Genomic DNA, 14,947 nt, shown 5'->3' with positions numbered 1-14,947 from the left:
CTAGCAAGAGTTATTGGTAACAATAAATATTTTCTATCCAATACAAATAACATCTCTTGGACAAAAATACAACAAACATTAACATTTCAAAAACTGTGATTTTTTAATGTTTAGAAGTTAGAAGACTGTTAGCATTAAACATTCCAAATATAATTCAAGGTGGAACAGTATTATTTACACATAACTATTTTTGATCTGTTAAGAATTTAAATTTTTATCACAGGAAGAAAGTGAATGTTTATCAATCTCATTTGCAAAAATGGTACTCTGTAACATAAAACAGTACAAACTTAAGTTATGATTATTCGCAATTTTTTTTTTAAGATAAAAGTTTTCATGCTGTATGCAGTAACATTCATATTGTGGAAGGATACTGGAAAATGATAACGCAGAGCTATTTCTTGATGCGATCCTCAAAAATAAAGATGCTGAAAGTGCAGTTGATTTCTTAATCCTCCGTTTTGTCACCTGAAATAATTAATTTAACTTCAATAAACTGAGCTATTTCATTTTAACTTGTAATTAACATTTTAAGTGTATTTAAACATGGATTGATGTAATTAGTTAGTTTTTGGCATCTACTTTTACATCACAGCCTTTTTTAATCCTACTATTTATTTATTTTTATTTTTTTGGCTCTTCTACCCCAAAACTACTCTGTTTTCCCATAAGTAACAATTAACAGTTTTCTTCTTCAGTTCCTCCATTAAAAATTCCACTGAACAGAATCAGAATAATCCCACCCACATATGAGCTACTGCCACTGTTATATTTTCTGGCCATATAAAGAAAACACAGGGTCTCTCTCTCAGAAATGGGGCAAATATTTTTTTTTTTTTGCTTTCTACAATTTATAGGATTATTAAAATGGAGTATAATAAAAAAAATACACCATAAACAGTTTTATAGTATTTATTATAATATATATACATACCTGTAGATGTAATTAATTTTATTAATAAGAAAAATTAAGTATAAATTCAAGATAAAATTACAAAAATACAATTATAAAAAAATTAAATTGAGAATTATATAACTTCAAAGATTTTATAAAACCTTAATAATCTTAGATTTTCAATTATGCATTGCAATAGGTTTCAATGAATACCTTTATAAAAATAAAATGGTAAATCCTCTCCAAATTATTTACTTTTTATATATGGGTGGACTTTATTTATTTCATTAAAATTTTGACTAATGATAACATTAACAATATTACATTTATAATTGACCGTATTGTTCTTGTTTCTGTAATTATGTTTACTTTGTAATTATATAAAATATTCTGTCAATTTTGTTTTATTTATTTATAAAAAAGACTGAGTACTATTACCAGCAACCCAGCATGCTTATTTTGCACAGCTGTTTTGTACTTGGCCCCAAAAACCTTAAGACCGGCCCTGCATTCAAGTTTGTATGAAGACAGTAGATTGAAATATATCTCTCCCCTTCCATCAGGATATCTTTAGACTTCTTTCCACATAATGTCAATTTTGTTTTGATTGGCCCATAAACAAGCCATGGATGGGGTTGATACTTATAATTTAGGTGGCTGCCATCCTTAAACAAGATGGAATTATAAATAATGCATGGAGATCCTAGAATTTCTAAATTCGGTTTGAACTAGATTAAAAACAAGTTTTTGGCTGGAAGCAATACTTATGCATAGATATGGTGTCTCATAAGCCTGCTTGCCATTTTTGGAAAGTAGAAAAACGAGAATAGAATGTTCTAATTAACATAAATATTTATTAATAAATTATGTAATAGAGAAAATTTTCATAAACATTCAAATATTATCCAAGTAAAAAATGAGTTTTATTATCATAATCTGACATTTTTAGCAGTAAAGTTCCAAAATAGCACAATGAAACACTAAAGCAGGGAGTTCTCGGACTTTGCAATATAGTAACCCCCTGAGTTTGTGTGCCTCCATCCCTATAAATAAAACTGATTTCATTTGGGTTTGAGATGAGCAAGAAAAAATATACCACTTACTTTTAATTAATTAAATTTTAATCTATGTATCAAATAAAATAATGCTAGAACTTACAAATTTAAAGATCTGTTTGTTTATTCCTGCTGTTTGTATCCAAACAGCAGGAATAAAATTTACTCTCCAAAGTTTGATAAGAATAAAAAGGACAAGTAAAACTTAGAATTACTTAATCTTAAAAACCAATGAAAATTAAAATTCCTAACTTAAGTACTATATATTTTTTGCAAACTTGATGGCTAGTGCAATTTGATTTATGCAGTAAGCAATTCTTGATTACTATATCATTAAAAGGCGGCTCCGTAGCCAGGTGGGCAGGAGCAGCAGTGCGTAGCACACGCTTCTTGATTAGACCGGGGTTCGAGCCCATGACCACCAAATACGGAGGATGTGGAAAGGTCAGGGAATGACCACCGCATATCCCCGGAGCAATATGGCCTTAGTTGCTAATGCTCCTAAAAACCAAATAACATAACAACATCAATAAAGAAAATTCCTCACCCTTACCAACAACTTCAGCCTTTAAGCGAGCAGCCAGTGATCTGCGAAAAGCCAACATTTTAGGATCTAAAGATGGTTTTCCTTCCTCTTCAACTACACGCTGTGCAGTTCGAGCAGATTTTGGACGTTGGCGTTCCTGTTCATAGTTCTTTAACTGCTTCTGTCTTTCCTGACGTTTGAGAGCAAGAAGACGATCACGCTGTTGGCGAAGGTATTCCTGTCGTCGTTTTGCCTCTTCTGGATCGACCTAAACAGAAAAACTTTATTAATTAAATAATTCTTGGTATAAGAATGATTTGATAAAGATTGTTTTCCTGTGTAAAGTGTAAACCAGCATACAATATTTGTTAAAGTAAAATGCTTTTATTGTAACCATCAAACTGAATTCTATAATCACATGATATATGTTTCTGACCCTTATCAAACTAAAAATTAATATTTGATAATATACGTGCTAAAATAAACCATGTTACCATTGAAAAATTGTTTTTGGTTGCAATAATACATATTGTGTTCCTGTGATTTCAAGGGCTGGCTGCAATCCTGAGTAGTGTACATGGCCATAGGTATGCACAATACATATTTTATCCCTGTGCTTCCACAAAACTGGGCAAACTACCATTAACTAAGCAATCTTATATTGGTTGCCATAACATTGAACTTGTACTCTTGCCATTAATTGGTTGTATCAAAATATAAAAACAAAACTTTAAATTATAAATGCTATGGGCAGTTTTATGCTGTAAGCAGAGTAAGTGCAAAGCCCTGTGAGGCTCAGTGCAACTATTTTTCAAAGGGTGCCACTTCTCATTAACTTATTCACTTACTAACTGACCATCTATCACACACACAAATGTACTCTGCACAGCTTGGATTTATCTTTTTCATGCAGATGTTCTCTTCTGGCCTCTATATATACCAGGTTATAAAATAAGTTTCCCTATTCGGGAGACCCTAGTGTCAAAACAATTAGAGATAGCACTGTGAAAATCGGTGGGTACGGGGAAGCGATTTGTAGAAGAAAAAAAATTAGTTCAAATTTCTGCCACCAAGGGAGAAATTGGCACTGTAAACATGAGATGGACTACTTAACTTAGGATTAGATTTTAATATCAGAACTTAGAATTCTACAGATATTGTTCTATGTGCTTTCCTTCACTTGAGATGACATTCCAAAACCGGACAACTGCGTGTGACACAGTTTTGCGTAGCATCTCACTGGGGATGGTGGCCACATGCTCTTTAAAGCTTGCTTTCAAATCTACAAGCATCTGTATGCCGCCACAGTAAACTCTGTCTTTCAGGTATCCCCACAGCCAGAAATCACAGGTGTGGAAAGTCTCTTGATGGTGATGATGATGCGATCATTTCCGAATGTTGAACAGAGTAGTTCCTTCACTTGTCCATCAATGTGGGGAAGGGCACCATCTTGCATGAACACCATGGTCTCCAAGCATTGCTTTTCTTGCAGAGCGGGAATAATGTGATCTCTTAGAAGAGCCCAGTACCGTGCACTGGGAGCCTTATGGGCCACAAGGTGTATGGTAATTTTTATAACCACCAGGTATATTCAACAAAATATTTTCATTTCAATATTTTTTTACAAGTAAAAAAAGTTCATGTAAAATATGTCTGATTATGAATGGTTATGGAACTACAGCATGCCCCCGTTATAACGCGGTTCGCTTTACGCTGATTCGCTATAACGCTGTTCTTATATTATAACCCGTATCTGACTATAACGCTCTTTTACAGATTACATTTTTGACATATTAACGAAATCGTTTCATTTGATGGAGTCGATAGCTTGAAAATGAATAGCAAAACAGCATTAAAACGTTTCCCACGCCGACTTGAGAAATTTTCCCACGCTTAGTAAAATTTTCTCCCACGCTAATTTAGTTTCAGTACAGTGACTTGTTACGTAGTTCCGCGATCAACATTTTAAAAAATGATCAAGTATATTGCTTGTAATATTTGCGTTATATGCATTTATCCGAAGTCTAGTCATCACTCAGTAGAGTATTAGACATCGTGCGTAACGGAAAGTTTACTTGAACATTGTATCGTAATTAATTCAACCAATGCAGTTACATTTTCGAAGAGCTAATAATGACTGATAGGAATGAAAAAGCAACAACGTCTGGGCACAGTACGAAGACTATAAATGTAAGAAAAAGACTGAATTTGAAAAGTAAATTAGACGTTTTGAAGCGAATCGATTCTGGTCAACGACAAACGGATGTGTGCCATAATTTAGGACTTGCAACTTTAACTGTAAGAACAATTATAAAAAAATAAAGAATTAATTTTTGCAGCGGGAAAGATAGCTGTTCCACTGCAAGCAACTAGGACTAGGCCGGCTATTAGGATTGAAATGGAAAGACTAATTTTATTGAAGATAATATTCCAATGCAGAATTCAGTTAAGTTAAATATTAAAAAAAGAGAGAGAGAAAGAGATTAGCCAATATGATGATCTGAAGAAAACTCGCCTAAAAAAAAAATGTGGAACCATTAAAACTGGTAAGGGCTGGTTGAATAGATTTAAAATTCAGGGAGAAGCTGCAAGTGCAGATCAAGGAGCCGAAACTTTCAAAAAAGAACTTTTGTTAAAATTATTGAAGAGGGGTATTATGTGTTATACTTCTCAACAAGTTTTTAACATAGCTGAAGCAGGACTTTTGTGGAAACGAATACCTAAAAGAAGTTTCATATTGAAAGAAGAAAAAAACATGCCAGATTTCAAAGCGGTGAAGGATCGGTTGACTTTATTGTTGGTTGTAACGCTGCGGGGGATTTAAAATTAATACCCCTTTTAGTTTATTTGGAAGAGGGCCAAAGTTCAACTCAAAATCCACACATTTTTCATGATTAAATTCATCAATTAAATTAAATTCATTATTTTAATTGGAATTTTAAATTTACTTTTGATACGCAAGTAGTTACCACATAATTATACGTATGCAATGCAGAATATTTTATATGTGCAAATATTTGAATATTAAATATTTTGACCGACATTTGTGCATCTTTTCATTACTGTTTATTATTCATTAGGAAATATCCTATGGCACTGACCGCAGCTCATAAATACATACGTTACCTTATGGGAAAGCGGCGCTCGCTTAGCGCGGATTCACTTAGCGCTCTGTTTTTCCGGAACGAATGATCAGCGTTAAGCGGGGGTCACCTGTATAGTTGTTTGAATTTTAAAAACTGAATGTGAGGTTTTGAATGGTAAAAAAAAAAAAAAAATAAAATAAAATAAAATAAAATAAATAAGCAGACACATACATAGTAAAATGTTTATCCATAAAAGATTCATCTGCCTACTTTTATTTTTATCTTATTTTCAATATTTTTACCATCTAGAACTTCCTAGCCATTTTTTTTTTTAAATCCGAACAGCCATGGCTCTGTAACCATTCCAAATAAGACATGTTTAAATGAACTTGTTCTGGTATGCAGAACTAGCCCTGTAATTTTGTCAGTGTAATAGATAAACATATCTGAAAGAAATATAAATTATACTGAAATACTCAAGTCAAGGGGGAAAAACTATAGAGTACACACAGGACTACTCCAGTTTTGCTTGAAAACTGTATAAAATGAACCTGTTCATAGTTCTATATATCACTAAGCGTATATTGAATGAACCTAAAATTAGGTTGCACTAAAAACCCAAGCCAAATTTCTGGTTCATTCTATAATTTAAATGTGGTTGTCATTCCAAGCAAATATCCTCACCCCTGGCCTGATGACAGAATTCAATAAGAAATTCAGAAATGTCACCATTTCAATTTAGATACTGAGAATGAGTACGTTCAAAAGATGTACAAAATTTTTTTATAACTTACTAATAAATCTAATTTAAAACTTATCACATAGAAAAGCATACCTCCTTAAAAACTAACTTTGTAGTACTACCATGTAATGTGCTCTTCAAATCAAATATGAACATTATTGTAATTTAGAGGAAGTATATACAACAAATGTAAATGTTGTTATAAAAATAAGTTCAATAAAAATCAAAGATATGACCATCTCTTATAGTTTGTTAATCGATTTGCAACTATTTTCCATAATTTTATGGGCACCGCTGAGATGACCAAATGAAACCAAAGCTAAATAGCAACCTTTTTCTCTTCCCAGTTTCACATATCACTTTAGATTTTTCCTTCACACTTAATACTCTCCTTTCAACTCACTCACTACACAAAGCTAACAAACAATATTCAACCAATATTTCCTTTACTGGATGTGCAAAGTGAAGATCAAACCTCAGAGCCACAAATTACTTAGCAAGAGCAAACTATGTTTTTAAATTTTATTTTTATTAATAAAAAGATACACGACAGGTAAACCATTAACAGTGTATCTGAGATCAGAACAATAAACATAATAACAATAATAAGAGATCCAACAGAAAGATAAACATTGATATAGATTCAAACATTAAAATCATATGTACAAAAGAGGATTGCATTAAGTTAAGTTACCGGTAAAACAAGTAATAATTAATCAGTTAGAGAATAGAAAAATAATAAAACACATAATACTAATAAACTACAATAATTAGATGAGAGCTAGTCACTTTGCAGTTTAAGAGAAGAGGCAAACTTGTCCATGGAGTTCATCAGTGATTTGGAGTTGTTAAAGAAGTCAATGAGAGAGTCATTTGCTGATTTGCTGATTCTGTTCAGTGGACTGAACTTCATAAAGTTCGTGGTGGCAGAGTCAAGGCGAAACGGTGTAAGGTACCTGACTTGTCTACAAGGGACACTGAAGTTGATTTTGCTAAGGATATCAGATGTTTCATAAGTGCCAGTTAGGCGCCTCCGTAGCCATGTGGGAAGGAGCAGCAATGCGTAGCACACGCTTCTTGATCAGACCGGGGTTTGAGCCTGTCATTACCACCAATTCCGGAGGATGCGGAAAGGTCAGGGAATGACCACCGCATATCCCGGAGCAATATGGCCTTAGTTGCTAATGCTCCTAAAAATCATAACTAACTAACTAACTAACTATAAGTGCCAGTGATTACTTTAGCTAGAAGGGTGATGTCAGCAGTAACTCTTCTAGTGCACAGAGGCCTCAGATGAAAGTAATCACACAGCGATTCATAATACACTGAGTGACAGAATAGAGGATTACGGTACGTAAGATAACAGACAAAATTTTTTTGGACTGCTTCAATTTTGTTAGTTAAGGTCTTTGTGTGAGGATTCCAGATGGGTGAACTGAATTCAAGGATTGGCAGAACAATAGTTTTATGAAGGATAACCGCATATCTGTAGTTTTTGAACTTGTAAGTGTTCCGTTTGATGAATCCCAATGTTTTGAATGCTTTGCTGGTGATTTTAAGGACATGGACATCGAATTTAGCACTGCTGGAGAAGAGAATCCTCAAGTCGTTAACTTGGTCACACTTTTCGATGATCACAGAGTTAATACTGTACTCCGTATTTATTAGTTGTGGAAATCTGCCAGATGAGAAAGAGCTTACTTTGCACTTCGAGGGGTTAGCAGACAAGCCATTCAGAGATAGCCACAGCGAGAATTTATTGAGAGCACATTGAAGCTGTTGAGAATCAGTAATCTCTTCGGTATAGTATAGTTGTTCTAGAAATCTATTTTGGGTGTTGTAATAAATTTATGACATGGAGTTTTTCTGAAGGTCATGGGATTGTCAGTTTGTAACTCGGGGATGAAAAGTTTCTCAGCTCTACAGTTCTTAATATAAAATAATAAGCTGACCTAATGCACACCTTTTCGATTGTCCTGTGCAAACAATATCAATACACTTTTATTCATTTTTATATGACAAGAAAAATAAATCAAAGCTAATACTGTAATAATATAATTTCCAATGCATATCATGCTATGTAAACATCGCGAAAGAACGGCATCCTTTTTGCTGTTCTGGTGGTACTGCATGGTACAGCCTTGTTATAAGAAGTGCCTGTATTTCCACTTTTGAATTGATTGCATCAAGAAATTGGATTGCATGAAGCCCATCATAAGCACAGGATCTGTTGCTAGGTCAGGAAGTGCAGTCTCCCTGAAAATCGTTGAGAGAATGGTTTGTTGCAAGGAATTAAATTTTGGCATTTTTATTAACGTACATCCCTCAGTAGCATATCTTATTTTCCAAAAATAAAGCATTCCACTTTGTTGTGTGCTTTTCTTAGAACGTTTCATTCAAATATTATTAATGATGACAAAGACCTTTTCAAGCAAACAGGGAAGCTTGTTTGTTTGTTTGATTTAGATTTTATTGGCGCATTAGCATCTAAGGCTATAATGCGCCAAAACAAGGTAATATATAAAAATTTATTCTCTCAGTGACCTAAGTAGTTAGGCCACCATGTCCAGATATATAATAAAAGACATAACAATAACGTAAAAATTTTAAATACGAGTAAAAACCTTTATTGATTTAAAAAAGCTAAAAACAGCAGACACATTGTCATTGTCAGATAAAATCTGACTGAGTGTATAAGGCTCAGTCAGATGGTTAAAAGCGGTAAAACGGATATTGCTAAAATCTGGACAGTCAATTAAAAGGTGTCTAATCGCTAAAATTGTGCCACAGGACACACACATAGGAGGGTCATCAGCCCTCAGCAAAAACGAATGAGTTAAATGACTGTGTCCTATGCGGGTCCGGGCAAGAACAACTTCCTCCTTATGATTCCTGCGCAGACTAGACTGCCACGGTTCAATTACAGGCTTTATACGATATAATTTATTCGCAGTCTGTCTATTCCACGAATCCTGCCATTGGGAATATATCTTTTGGTGTATTATTTGCCTGTAGTCTGTATAGGGGACTGACAGGCAGCGGTTATTATTGGGAATTGCTGATTTGGCTGCGGCGTCAGCCAAATCATTTCCCCTAATCCCAATGTGGCTGGGAATCCAGCAGAAGCGGATATCATATTCACGTCCGAGGAGGAAGTGAATCTTCTGCTGAATACTAGACAGAACTGGATGAGGATTATATCTCACAGATATTAAAGCCTGTAACACGCTGAGAGAATCAGAATATAAAATGAACCGTTGGTATTGGCATTCACTAATCTGATCCAAGGCTAACTCTATAGCATGCAGCTCTGCAGTAAATATACTGCATTCAGAGGGAATCTGCTCCGATGTAGTGCTGTCTGTAAAGACAGCAGCAGATCCCACATATGATTCTGACTTCGAACCGTCTGTGTAAACTGGCGCGAAGTCAGAATGTTCAGCTCGGTGTGCTGAATAAAGCTGCAGATAGACACACGATGGAGTGTCCGACTTTCCCCAATTTCTAAGGGACAAGTCACATGTTGGAACATGAGCATGCCAGGGTGGAAGGGGTTGCTTTGGTGTTTGGGCAACCTTGTCTACCTTAATATTAAGTTCTTTGAGTAGCTCTTGGAGACGAATACCAAAAGGACGATTGGCAGTCTTACGGGTGTTGTACAAATTTTCCCATCGTGGCTCAAAAACGAATGGCCACGTAGGATGGTCTGGCAGGGATTTCAGTTTTAAGGCATACTTTAGAGACAACTGCTTACGTCGAAGTGATAACAGTGGTTCGTTTGCTTCGACGTATAAGCTCTGGACGGGAGATGTTCGAAATGCTCCAATAGCGATACGGAGAGCCTGATGATGGACAGGATCCAGCCATCGAAGTACACTGTCTCTGGCCGAATTGTATACCAGGGACCCGTAATCTATTCTGGATCGTACAAGTGCACGATAGATGCGTAGTAGGGTGCATCGATCCGCACCCCAAGATGTTGAGGAAGGAGAGCGCAGAATATTCAGCCCTCTTATGCACTTTGTGCGGAGTTGACGGATGTGATCCAGAAAGGTCAACTTTTTATCGAATACGAGTCCCAAGAATTTTGTGTCCGCTGCTACTGGAATTGCATTTTGTCCGAGCTTTAATTCAGGTTCAGGATGAAGATTACGCTTACGACAAAAGTGTACGCAAACGGTCTTCTCCGGCGAGAACCTGAAGCCATTAGCAAGAGCCCAGGAGTTGAGGCAGTCAATAGCTTTCTGCAGTTGTCTTTCAATAACCCTCATGTTGCATGACTGACAAAATATGCTAAAGTCATCAACATAGAGGGCACTGTTTACAGTTGGAGGAAGTTGTTCTGTGATGGAATTTACTTTGATGGCAAAAAGCGTGACACTTAATACTGATCCTTGTGGTACTCCCTCCTCTTGACTGAAGGAACGAGAGAGTGAGGATCCCACACGAACTTGGAAAGATCGATTGGCTAAAAAGTTTTTAATAAAAATGGGGAGTTGCCCCCTAAGGCCAAGACTATGCAGATCTTTTAAGATGCCAAATCTCCAAGTTGTGTCATACGCTTTCTCCATGTCAAAGAACACCGACACCAAGTGTTCGCGTTTTAGGAAAGCATCCCGGATGGATGCTTCCAATCTAATATGGTCCAAAGTGGACCGGTTCCTTCGGAAGCCGCACTGGATTTTGGAGAGAAGGTCGTTTGATTCTAAGTACCATATCGGGAATTAACCATTCTCTCCAGGATTTTGCACAGACAGCTAGCCAGAGCAATAGGATGATAATTGGTGGTGACTTTTGGATCCTTTCCTGGCTTAGGAAACGCAAGAACGATTGCCTTTCGCCAGGAGTCCGGAAACTGCCCTTCAGTAAAGATTCTGTTATACAGAAGAAGCAGACAATCTATAGATTTTGATGAAAGATGTTTAATCATTTCATAATGGATGCCATATGGTCCAACGGCACTTGCTTTGGAAAGAGCGAGGGCTCTTTTCAGTTCCAGAATAGTGAAATCCCCGTTGTAGGGATAAATGCTCTTAGATTTAAAGTTAAGTGCCTGTTTTTCGATTTTATATTTCAGGACCAGGAACTCTGGGGAATACGATGATGTTGCAGAGATGTTAGAAAATGTTTCCCCAAGAGAATTGGCTATTTCAGTTGGATCTGCAATAGCGCACCCATTATAATCTAGGATTGCAGAAGGGTGGGATGTATATTTTCCCTTCATTTTCCGGATTTTATCCCAGACTACCTTAGAATTGGTAGCCTGGTTAATAGATGAGGTAAAACGGATCCACGATTCCTTTTGACTCTGACGACGGATATATCGTGCTTTGGCTCGTGCACGTTTAAAGGCTATAAGGTTGGTCGTGGTAGGATATCGGCAAAATATCCCCCACGCTTTGTTTTGAGCCTTTTTTGCTACTGTGCATTGTGAATTCCACCAAGGTTTGGGAAATGGTGGAAACCGGGCAGATGTTTTTGGAACAGCATTCGCAGCTGCTTGGACAATATTTTCTGTGATGTACTTAACTGCATCATTGATAGGCTCTTGACTGACCGTGCTAAGATCAAAATTTGCCTGATGTTGGAAGGCAGTCCAGTCAGCCTGATCAAAATAATAAGACACTGTACAGGGAAATAGAATGAGCCAGTAAATCAGAGAGTCTTATAATGGGGGATTTTAATTTCCCAGATATTGACTGGAATTTGTGGGTTGGTCACTCGCACACTAGCAAGGCTTTTGTGGATTTATTGGATGATTGTTTTCTACACCAGCATGTTCGTGAGGCAACAAGAGGGAGCAATACTCTTGATCTGATTATCAGTAGTGATTCTTCATGCATTAGGAATCTGCAGATAAATGAACCACTGGGTGGCAGTGATCACAGTGTGCTGAAGTGGGATTTACTCAAGGAGGTAACTACCATCAGAGGTAAAGGGAAGGGTTTTTGCTTTCGTAAAGGCGACTATGATGGTCTGAGACAGTATTTAAATTCTATACAGTGGGACCAGCTGATGATGTTACCAACAGCAAATTCAAAATGGGAAGCATTCAAGCAACTAATCTTGGAAGCTACCAGGCTTTACATACCAACCAAGAAATATTGTTCAAGGTTCAGGCCTAAATGGTTGTCAGATGAACTAATGAGACATATGGCAGAGAAGAAAAATGCATGGGATACATACAAATTAATGGGTGACGTGGAAGCCTATGATAGATATAAGTTGGTCTGTAACCAAGTCACAAAGGAGATTAGGCAGGCAAAGGCAGATTATGAGAAATCCTTGGCAAAGGATGCAAAGAAAAACAGAAAAGAGTTCTTTACCTATTTAAACTCAAGAAGGAAAGGGATGAATCAGATTGGTCCACTGGATGTTGATGGTTCAACAGTTGAGGATCCAGCTCAGGTGGCTAACAATCTAAACGAGTATTTTGCATCTACATTCACACATGAGGAGTTATTCAGGAAGGGGAATGTCGTAGGTGAAGTAAACATTGGCAGTGAGCTAGATGATTTTCTAATAACTGAGAGGAAAGTGGAGGAGAAATTGTTGAGGATAAACATAAAAAAGGCACCCGGGGTGGATGGGATCTATCCAGTTATATTAAAGGAGGCAGCAAAGGAAGTAAGCAAACCCCTAGCCATAATTATGAGAGCTTCTTTGGACTCAGGGGAGGTACCCATGGACTGGAGATGTGCAAATGTAACCCCAATTCACAAAAGAGGATCAAAGGCTGACACAAGTAATTATAGACCTGTTAGTTTAACTTCGGTTCCAGGAAAATTAATGGAGGCACTGGTTAAAGAAGCACTGCAGGATCATCTGGACAAGAATTCAGTTATAGCTCAGACACAGCATGGGTTTGTTAAGGGCAGGTCTTGTCTGACCAATTTGATTGGATACTATGATGTAGTCACAAAAGAACTGGATGCAGGGAATAACTTTGATATTATATATTTGGATCTTAGAAAGGCTTTTGATACTGTTGCGCATGGAAGACTGCTGCACAAATTTTAGAAGTGTGGCATTCGAGGCAAATTGCTGCTATGGATAAAGGGATGGTTGAGTGGCAGAAGAGAGAGAGTGGTAATCAATGGACACTGCTCAACGTGGACTAATGTTATTAGTGGAGTTCCTCAGGGTTCAGTGTTGGGTCCATTGTTGTTTTCTGTATTTATAAATGATATTGATGATGGTGTATCAGGCTTAATGTCCAAGTTTGCAGACGATACAAAGGTTGGCAGGGTTGTTAAGGACACTACTGATACTATGCTGCTGCAACAGGATCTGGAAAGGTTGAGCAGATGGGCTGAGAGGTGGCAAATGAAGTTTAACATTGACAAATGTAAAGTACTACATATGGGAAACAGTAACCCCAGATCAACGTATCAACTCTGTGGTACTACGCTGACAGTGGTAGAGAATGAAAAGGACCTGGGGGTAATTGTAATTGTGCAGGCAGATATGAAGTTCTCTGAGCAGTGCAGACGAGCTGCAAGGGTAGCTCATGGTGTCTTGTCAATGATATACAGGAATTTTTCTAGCAGGGACAGGGATGTGATTATTCCCTTGTATAAGGCATTGGTCAGGCCACACCTTGAGTACTGTATACAGGTCTGGAGGCCTCATTTCAAGAAGGATGTAGAGCTGCTGGAACAAGTACAGAGAAGGGCAACAAGATTAGTGAATGGAACAAAGGGTTGCTCTTACGAAGAAAGGCTTAAGTTTTGCAAATTACAGAGCCTGGAGACTAGGCATCGCCGAGGTGATCTGATAGAGGTGTACAAGGCTTTGAATGGCTTGAGCATGCTCAATGCCGATGGGATTCTTCCTCTTGCTCAGAATAATCACCTGAGAGGGCATAAATTCAAATTGAGGAAGGACGGATGTCGGATAGATGTGCGGAAATTCGCCTTTAGCCAGCGGGCAGTTGGTTTGTGGAATAGACTTCCATCGCTTGTTGTTGAAGTTGATAGCCTAAACAAATTTAAGGCTCAGCTGGACAGGTATTTCGAACGAATTGAGGGGTGAAATGGGAGTAGTGGTTGTTTTTTTTTTTTTTTTTTTTTAGGCTGATGCTGAATAAGCTTGCTTTCTTGCATCATATGCCTCTACTAATGCTAATGCTAATGCTAATGCTAATCTTCCACCGTGGTCTCCGACTGTATAACGAGGTTATCACAGGGAAGTGATCACTTCCGTATGGATTCTCCTCCACTTTCCAAGTGAGTGAAAGGAGCAGAGAAGGGAAGCAGATAGAGAGATCAATGGCAGAAAAAGTACGGGTAGGCATGTGGAAGAAGGTGTTTGTTCCAGTATTTAGAAGGGAAAGGTCATTGTCATTGAGCATACGCTCTATGACTCGTCCCCTTCCGTTGATGTTAGCACTACCCCACAGGGTGTTATGTCCGTTAAAATCCCCGAGAAGTAAGAAAGGGGGAGGCAGCTGCATTAGACGATCATCAAGGTCTGCCTGGGAGATGTCAGTCCCAGGTGGCAAATAAATGGAGCACACACAATAAAAATCCCACTGAAAGGCGAATTGCAACAGCCTCTATGCTGGTTGTAATTAGCAAGGGCTGCACTGGGGTCTGGTTACCCACAAGGATAGCCACTTCCCCATGTACAGAGCCATCCGCA

General features: G+C 37.4%; 1 protein-coding gene across 3 annotated transcripts in view; it reads right to left on the bottom strand.

Annotated features, from left to right (window-relative positions):
- Positions 1–317: 317 nt before the first annotated feature.
- LOC150085020 (cilia- and flagella-associated protein 36-like) overlaps positions 318–14,947 on the bottom strand; it is an 86,396-nt gene continuing 71,766 nt past the window's right edge. For 2 of the 3 annotated variants that reach the window (XM_090375721.1, XM_090375723.1), the window contains 2 exons: positions 2,498–2,744; positions 318–468 (listed from right to left, as the gene is read on the bottom strand). In XM_090375721.1, coding sequence (XP_090231847.1) covers positions 449–468; positions 2,498–2,744 — 267 coding nt within the window. In that variant the 3' untranslated portion in view covers positions 318–448. The remainder of the gene's footprint in view (positions 469–2,497; positions 2,745–14,947) is intronic. The other variant, XM_090375722.1, reaches the window with a different exon arrangement.

The sequence above is a fragment of the Mastigoproctus giganteus genome, chromosome 6, assembly GCF_048544385.1.
Source record: "Mastigoproctus giganteus isolate SK-2022 chromosome 6, ASM4854438v1, whole genome shotgun sequence".
In the NCBI taxonomy this organism is placed as follows: domain Eukaryota; kingdom Metazoa; phylum Arthropoda; class Arachnida; order Uropygi; family Thelyphonidae; genus Mastigoproctus; species Mastigoproctus giganteus.
The sequence above is the reverse complement of the archived record's forward strand: the minus strand, read 5'-3'. Positions and strand labels throughout refer to the sequence as shown.